The 9,532-nt window shown below is 43.1% G+C and overlaps 1 protein-coding gene across 1 annotated transcript in view; it reads left to right on the top strand.

Moving 5' to 3' along the window:
• LOC103738211 (probable 2-oxoglutarate dehydrogenase E1 component DHKTD1, mitochondrial) overlaps positions 1 to 9,532 on the top strand; it is a 13,658-nt gene that overhangs the window by 484 nt on the left and 3,642 nt on the right. Inside the window, exons 2-3 of the mRNA XM_008838111.3 lie at positions 281 to 420; positions 8,503 to 8,653. Of these exons, the coding sequence (XP_008836333.1) occupies positions 281 to 420; positions 8,503 to 8,653 (291 nt within the window). The remainder of the gene's footprint in view (positions 1 to 280; positions 421 to 8,502; positions 8,654 to 9,532) is intronic.

Below are 9,532 nucleotides of genomic sequence, written 5' to 3'. Positions count from 1 at the left end.
GAAAGATATATTTTAATAAGGACAATCTATTATCCTAAAGAAAATTCTCAGAATGAGCCAGTGTATAAGATATGAGAAAGCTCCAGTATCTGATCTGGCATTACATACCTGTAGCCTAACTCCACAGGATGCTGTGGGGAGAGGATTTTATTAACCTGTGAGTTCAAGGGGTAGTGTGGACAGTATAGAGAGACCTTGTATCAAAACAAAGATCTCAAGGCTACCGTATCTTGTTTACAGATCATTCATGGGAATCTTTTTTTCCCCTTACTTGCTTAAGGTTCCAATGTCCGTCTGAGTGGCCAAGATGTGGGCCGTGGAACTTTTAGTCAAAGGCATGCAATAGTAGTTTGCCAGAACACCGATGATGCCTACATTCCTCTGAACCATATGGACCCTAATCAGAAGGGGTTTCTGGAGGTAGGATGTTTTAGTATATATATTGTAAAATTCATGTATGTATATGCCAACTGTTACACTTACAGGGTTTTGTTTATTTGCTTTGCTTTTTTGAAACAGAGTCTTTCATCGCCTAGGATAGTTTCAGACTCCCTGTGTAGCTGAGGGTGGCCTTGCACTCATCTTGGTACTTTTGCCTCCATCTCCCAAGTGCTGGGAATTACAGGCATGTGCCACCATGCCTGACAGTTATAGAATGGTTTCTTTTAAAATTTTTATTTTATATGTATGAGTGTTTTGCCTGCATATATGTAAATGCACCATATATGGTTTATTGCTTGCTGAGACCAGAAGAGGGCATCAGATCCCTAGACCTAGAGTTATAGACAGTTGTTAGCTACTGTGTGGGGGCTGGGAACCGAACCCAGGCCCCCTGGAAGAGCAGCCAGTGCTCTTAACCCCTAAGCCATCTCTCCAGCCCCAATTAGAGGATTATTATTAATTCATTTATTTTTTTGGTCTTTTTGAGACAGGGTCTCCCTGTAGCCCCAGCTGTCCTGGAACTCACTATGTAGACCAGGCTGGCCTCGAACTTACAAAGATCTGCCTGCCTCTGCCTCCCAAGTGCTGGGTTAAAGGCATGTGCTGCAGGGCGGCTCGGCGGGCCAGCTGCGGGGAGGCTTGGGCCGGCTGTGGGGTACTCTCCCTTTCTTCACGGGTCGTTGGCCACCAGCCCATGAGGGCAGGGAGAGCAGAAGCGGCAAACGGGGTCAGAACGGCCAGTGGGCGCTGACGGAAGACAGCTCTTCAGGGGAAACTGATCACAGCCTGGTTCCAGCTGCAGTGAAACAGCAATGACACAGCTCTAGGCACAGTGAAAAACAACTCCGTTTATTAGTGGGAAAACTGGAGAATTTATAGTGTGGAGGCAGTAGCAAAAGCCTCAGTTGATAGGTGCTCATAGTATGCTTTATTTACATGTGGCAGTGGGCTCCTATCTTCCAGACTATCAGACAATGCCTGATTATCATATAGAAAAAACCTGGGAGTAGTTTTTACTCCAGGTAACTATGCCAAAGGTCATGTTTCAGATAAGGCATCTGTGTTTGGTGGCACTTCAAGGTGAGCCAGGAAGAGAGCAGGAGGCCCCCCTGGAAAAAGGGGAGTCCTTCCATTTGGCACCGAGCCCCTTAGGGCTTCCGGACATGGAGAAACTACAACCCTAACAGCAGGGTTTCCCAACAATGTGCCACCACACCTGGTGCGGATTTTTTTAAAAATAAATTTTATTTATTATTTTTATTTATTTTGTGTGTATGAGTGTGTTGCCTGCATGTGTGTAACTGTACCCGTGTTGTGCAATGCCTGTGGAGGCCAGAAGTGGGTGTCAGATCCCCTGGAACTGGAGTTAAGGACAGTTGTTAGCTGCCATGTGGGTGCTGGGATTCGAACCCGGGTCTTCAGCAAGAACAGTCAGTGTTCTTAACCTCTGAGCCATCTCTCCTGCCATGAGGATTTTTAAAGCAACTAATAAACACATGTCAGCAATTTTAGCTTTCATACTTTTTAAAAACAATTATTATTTTTTACTTTATTGTATGAGTGTATTGCCTGCATGTGTGTAAGTGCACCTGTGTCGTGCAGGGCCCACAGAGATCAGGTGTCAGATCCCAGGAACTGGAGTTACAGATGGTTGTTAGCCACCACGTGGGGCTGGGAATTCAACACGGGTCCTCTGCAAGAACAGTCAGTGTTCTTAAGCACCGAGACATCTCTTTAGCTCCAGTTTCATACCTTTTAAAAGAGTGCTAAGTGGTCTTCATAGACTATCTCATTTCGAAGGGATGAAACACAATAGAGGTATATTTGAGCTGCCATCTGTCTTCATGTAAATATCATATAGATATGCATTTTGTCAATTCACAATTGATGCTGTTACTGTTGTCATTTAATAAAGCTAGTCAAACATACGAATAATAAGCCAACATTTCTATCCTGTTAAAACTAAACAGAGACACGACCTCCAGGTTACTTTGGTCCCTAAAGTTTGACATTTCTTTAGATTGTTTTTTGGTCTTTTTGAGACAGGGTGTCCCTGTAGCCCCAGCTGGCCTGAAACTCACCGTGTAGACCAGGCAGGCCTTGAACGTACAGAGATCCACCTGCCTCTGCCTCCAGAGTGCTGGGACCACAGGTGTGTGCCACCACGTCCGGCTTGTGTGGTTTTTATAAGGTAGGGTTTCCCTGTGTAGCCCAGTCTGGCCTTGAGCTCACTGTGTTGCCCAGGTTACACACTGGCCTATCTCATTTAATCTTTACAAAAGGCTTTGTGGCCTCAGGGTTTATTAACTGATTAAAAACCTCCAAGTTTTGATAGATGAAGGAATTATCCTCTCACTGTGTGGTAAGCATTTTTGGCAATTCCAGGCTTATCAGAATGTCAGAGTTTTTAGACAATAGTCATAGCTTTCTGTTGACTATTCTTAAAGTTGTGACCTACCATGTTATCTAGCTTTAAGTATAAGGCTGAGTACTCCTTTAAGTCCCATCATAAAAATCTTCACACAAAGAAAATAAGAAAAAAGATAAGACTTTTTTAAAACTCCATCGAAAAGACCTCAAAATAGTTTCTTATAACTGGATTTATATTTGGACCAAAAATATATAGCCTAGATTGGGCTAAGGATATTGTTCAGTGGTAGAGCATTTGCTTAGCCTATGTGAGGCTCTGGGTTCAATCCCCAGCACCACTGAAAAGAAAATGTATATATACATACATAGACACACACACACACATGAGTCTCACACATACACACCACATACACACCACACATACATACACATACACACTCCAGACACACCACATGCACCACACAAACACACCACACACACATACACACCACACATACACACACATACACAAACACACACCACACACACATACACACCACACACATACACACACACAGACACAAACACACACCACACACATACACATACATAAAAAAAAAAAAAAAAAAGAAAGAAAAAAGAATAGGGTCTTTTCATTTTTGTCTCCCTAATTACCATACAATTTCTATAATGAACAGTACATGATATTTATACAAACGTTCATGAATATGTGTATTTGGTGGGGCAGGGAAATATCTCCCATTCTTAGCACCCATATAAAGAAGTCCGGTACAGCAATCCAACACTAGGAAGATCCCTGGAGCTTGCTGGCATCCAGTCTGGCTGAATTGTGAGATCCTGGTTTAGTGAGAGACTCCATTTCAAAATATAAGACAGAGAGCGATTGAGGAAGATGCCTGATGTTGACATCTGACACACACACACACACACACACACCACACACACAAACACACCGCACACACACCACACGTACACACACGTACACACACACGTACACACACCACACACACACATGTACACACACACCACACACACACACCACACATATACACACACACCACACATACACAAACACACGCACACACACCACACATACACACACCACACACATACACATACATACACACAACACATACACACCCCACGCACACATACACATACACACATATGCACCACACAAACACACCACACACACATACACACCACACATACACACACATACACAAACACACACCACACACACATACACACCACACACATACACACACACAGACACAAACACACCACACGCACACACACCCACCAGCCACACGCACACACACACTACACACACCACCCACACGCACACACACACCACATACACACACCACACATACACACACACCACACACACATACATACACACACCACACACACACACCACACACACACACACCAGCCACACACGCACACACACACTACACACACACCACCCACACATGCACACACACACCACATACACACACACCCCACACATACACACAAACATACCACACACAGACACATCACACATACACACACGCACACACACCACACATATACACACGCGCACACACAACCACATACACAAACCACACACCACACACGTGCACACACATACACACGTACACACACATGTACACACAAACACACACCACACACACAAACACACCACACATACACACACGACACACACACACCGCACATACGCACACACACCATACACACACCACACACACCATACGCACACACACACACCACACATACACACACCACACACAGACACACCACACACACAAACACACATACCACACCACACACATGCACACACACACCACACATATACACACACGCACACACAACCACATACACACCACACACACATACACACACACATACACACACACATGCACTCACACCACACACATGCGTACACACACCACACATACACATATACACACATACACACCACACGCAACACACCACACACACACGTACACACAAACACACCCCACACACACACCACACGCAACACACCACACACACACGTACACACAAACACACACACCCCCCACACACACCACACACAGACACCCCACACACACACATACACGCACACACACAAACACACACCACACACATACACACACACAACATATACACACACGCACACACAACCACATACACACCACACACATACACACCACACATACACACACCACACATGCACTCACCACACACACACACCACACATACACATATACACACACATAAACACACACCACACACACACACGCACATACACCACACACATGCACACACCACACACACACACCCCACACACACATGTGCTTGGCAAAAGCAATATTCCAAGGTGACTTAGAGGACATGCAGCTCATCTTTTCTTTAAGACACTCTAAAATCCATCTTTGGATAAAGTAGCTGAGACGTCTAGTATCTGCCCCCCCCAAATGAAGTTTCCTTGAACTTTGATTTGATTTTTAGTATCAGTTTTGAATACTACCACTTAAAAACCTCAATTGAATGCCTTGCTTGCTTTCATAGTGAGAATATTGCCAAAGATATTTTTTTTATTATCTAGTAGCATGTCCTTTATATGGTAACCCTGATAGAAACTCCTGGGGTTGTTTTTATTTTTCATTTGTCTATGTGTGTGTGTGGTTTGTTTTTTGTTAGTTTGGGGTTTTTTTGTGTGTCGGGGTATATGCATGTTTATTATTTGCATGTTTATGTGTTTGTGTGTGTGCATGTATGTGTGGGAGCATGTACCCATGAGTGCACCTATGGAGGTCATAGGTTGACATCAGAGTTCTTCCTCAATCATTCTCCACCTGACTTTTTTGAGACAGGATCTCTTTTTTTTTTTAAGAAAATATTTTACTTATTTTTATGTGTATGTGTGTATAGCCTGCATGTAGGTAAGTGCACCCATGTCCTGCAATGCCCATGGAGGACAGAAGAGGCTGTCATGACCTTCATGGGCATTGTATAACACAGATGCACTTACATACATGCAGGCAATACACTCATACAATAAAATAAAAATAATAAAAAAAATTTGGGGGGCTCTTTTTGAGACAGGGTCTCCCTATAGCCCCAGCTGTTCTGGAATTCACTATGTAGACCAGGCTGGCCTTGAACTCACAGAGATCCACCTGCCTCTGCCTCCCGAGTGCTGGGATTAAAGGTGTGCACCACCACTCCTGGCAAGATTTATTTATTTTATGTGTGTGTTTGTGTGCCTGAGTGTATTTGTGTGTGCCACTAGAGTATAGGTGTTCACAGTGGCCAGAAGAAGGTGTCAGATCCCATGGAACTGGAGTGACAGGTGTTTGTGAGCCTCCATGTGCATGCTGGGAACTGAACTCCCACCCGCTGCAAGAGTAGCCAGTGCTCTTAACCACTGAGCCGTCTCTCTAGCCCCTGTTTTTAAACTGTTGATGGTCTCTTTGCTGAGGAGAGAAAATAAATGAGGGGAAATTCAGAAAGGAGGGGTTAGGTGATGGAGCCAGGACCTGAAAGGTGTTGTAATTTTTGAAGTTAAAAAAAAAAAAGTGTGTGCATGTTTTCTGGCATGAATGTAAGTGCGCCCATGCATGCAGTGTCTGCAGAGGCCAGAATAGGGCCTCAGCCCCTGAAACTGGAGTCACAAACTGTTGTTAGTCGCCATGTGGGTGCTGGTAACTGAACTTGGGTCTTCTGCAAGAGCAGTCAGTTCCCTTAACCACTGAGCTATCTCTCCAGCCCCTCATATACATAAAATTTTTAAAAAGAGATACAACTCATAAAATTTGACCTTTGCATGTATAGTTCAGCATTTTTTTTTGTGTATTCTGACTTGTGAGACCATATCTATTATATAATTACAGAAAGTTTTCATCTCCCAAAAGAAATCCTGTGTATTAGTACCCATTTCCCATTCTATCCTCTCTCCAGTCCCTGGCAACCACTTGTTAGTCCACTTTCCATTTTGGAAAGCTCACATATATCAAATGATGTATGGACTTTTATGACTTTTTTCATTTGGTACAATGCTTTTAAGGTTTGTCTATGCTGCAGCGTATGTCAGTACTTTATTCCTTTTCATTGCCAAAAATACTCTTTAAGGACATAACTGAAAAATTGGAGCATGCTGAGTGTCATGGCTGATGCCTATAATCCTAGCACTTTGGAGGCTTAGGCAAGAGAATTGCCATGAGTTTGAGGCCAGTCTGGGTTACATAGCCAGTTCTAGACCAGCCTGGGTTACACCTAAGACCCTGTCTCAAAAAAAAAAAATTCTTTTGGAAACAAACATAATTAAAAAATTTTGGTTATATATCCTAGTGATCCATGGTGAGTTCCAGGTCAGCCAGGACCACATAGTGAGACCCTGTCTCAAAAAAACAAAACAAAATAAAAGACAGAAGAACAATAACAAATTAGATATATACAAGGAACTTTATCCTAAATGATTTAAGGGCAAGTTGCCAACCTGACACCCTCCAGTGTGTATATTCTACCAACAAGGATATCCTCTGTCCCTCAACACAACCAGTGAGATCAGAAACTGGCACCAAGACATTTCTAACATCTCCTTCTCAAGTCCACTACAGAATCAATTTGCACTGTTAACATCATGTCTCTTTCATTTTGTCAGAGATTAGTTGTCTTCTGCTTTTTTAATTTGAACATGATGACTCTTTTGATTCACACAAATCATATGTTAGAGTAATAGATTTTTTTTTAATTTATATTTTATGTGTATGAGTATATTGCCTGCATGTATGTGAGTGCACCCATGTCGTGCAATGCCGCGGAGGTCAGAAGAGGGCTTTGGATTCCCCTGGAACTGGAGTTAAGGACGGTTTGTAGCTGCCATGTGGGTGCTGGGAATTGAACCCGGGTCTTCTGCAAGAGCAGTCAGTGCTCTTAACCCCTGAGCCATCTCTCCAGCCCCAGAGTAATAGATTTTTAACCAAAGGTTGGTCTTTATTTTATAACCTTTTCATCTTTGTTTTTTGATATATTTTTTAAAAAGCTTATGTGACAGTTTTATTCTCTCAAACGTGGCTTATCTGAGAAGTATATTGCTTAGTCTTAAACATTTATTACATTTTATTTGTGTGTGTGTGTGTGTGTGTGTGTGTGTGTGTGCATGCACATGTGTGTACGTGCACGTACCAGTGTCTGGTCAGAGGACATCTTGTGGGTAGTCAGTTCTCTCCTTCCACTATGTGGGTTCTAGAGACCAAATTCAAGTTGCTATACTTGGTGACAAATGCCTTTACCTGCTAAGCCATCTTGTTGGCCCCAAATAATTCCCTTTTTTCCATTTCTGGTGGTGGTTCTGGGGATTGAGTCAGTGCTGATTAATGCTACGCAAACATTCTGCCACTGTACTATTTCCTAGCTCTGTATTGCTTATTCTTGATATCTGTATTCCAATATGATCTCTCTTCCTCTCTTTGTCCTAACTTTTCCCAATGCATCAGTGACATTGAGCAGGTCTCCTTTCTCAAAGGAACATGGTGATGAATGAAAGCAAAGCTCCCTTCCACGCCCTTCCTCCCTTGAGAGGTTTGTATACATGTGATGGATGATTTACTTTTGTGGCTTCTCTCAGATGTCCCCTTGCACATCAGTGTTTGATTTCTTTTCCCTTACTGTTAGGTTAGCAACAGCCCCCTGTCAGAAGAGGCTGTCCTGGGATTTGAATATGGGATGAGCATTGAAAGCCCAAAGTTACTGCCTCTTTGGGAGGCTCAGTTTGGTGATTTCTTCAATGGAGCCCAGATCATCTTTGACGCGTTCATCTCTGGAGGTTGGTGTTAATGTGTGACTGGGTGCATGGGCCCAGTTCCATGGGACAAATGAATGAAAAAAGACCATTGCTGCCCTTGAGAATCTCTGCCACGCATCTCCAGAGAGTTTGGAGGAAATGCTCTGATATCCACAGGCATGTGGCAGTCATCAGACACTTTAATGAGCTGCTAGGAAGAGTACCCTAGATATCTGTCACCATCCCATCCACCTACATCTCCTGGGGGAATGTCTGCTGCATGGAGCAGAGAGATAATACCTGCCAGCTCCTAGGTTATGTGATTCTGCATCCATTCTTGTGGTATATTGAGTGGCAGGTAACGGTGACATAGTGACACTTTATGGTGTAAATTGATGATTCTCTTGAAAATCTGCAAGTTTTTAGAAGGAAGAAAAGTGCCTGAGGAGCCCAAATTTTGATATGTTCAGAGAATATCTGTGTGTGTGTTCATGGCTATGCAGATGAACATGTGTGTGGATGCACATGCATATGTGTCTGAGTACATATGGAGGCCAGAGGTCAACCTTGGGTATCATTCCTCAGGAGTCATCCACCTTGTTTCTTTTGAGACAGAGTCTCTCTCTGGAACCTCACTAGTTAGACTTGGCTGGCTGAGCAGCAAGCCTTAGGGATCCATCTGCCTTCTCAGCACTGGATTATAAGTATGTGCCACTCTGCTTATCTTTTTTGTTTGTTTGTTTCTACTTAACTTTTTTTATTATTATTATTTTAATCATTTAAAAAAATTTTAATAACTACATGATTAGAAGAAGCATTTCACTACAGATTTAACATATTCAGTAACACACTCTAGAGCAAGAGTACATCTCTTTCACAAGTGGGTGCAAGTTTCTAGGTTCACAGTTGGGTTGATACAGT

The sequence above is a fragment of the Nannospalax galili genome, unplaced genomic scaffold (genome assembly GCF_000622305.1).
Source record: "Nannospalax galili isolate Female #2095 unplaced genomic scaffold, S.galili_v1.0 scaffold2110, whole genome shotgun sequence".
Classification (NCBI taxonomy): Eukaryota; Metazoa; Chordata; class Mammalia; order Rodentia; family Spalacidae; genus Nannospalax; species Nannospalax galili.
The sequence above is the reverse complement of the archived record's forward strand: the minus strand, read 5'-3'. Positions and strand labels throughout refer to the sequence as shown.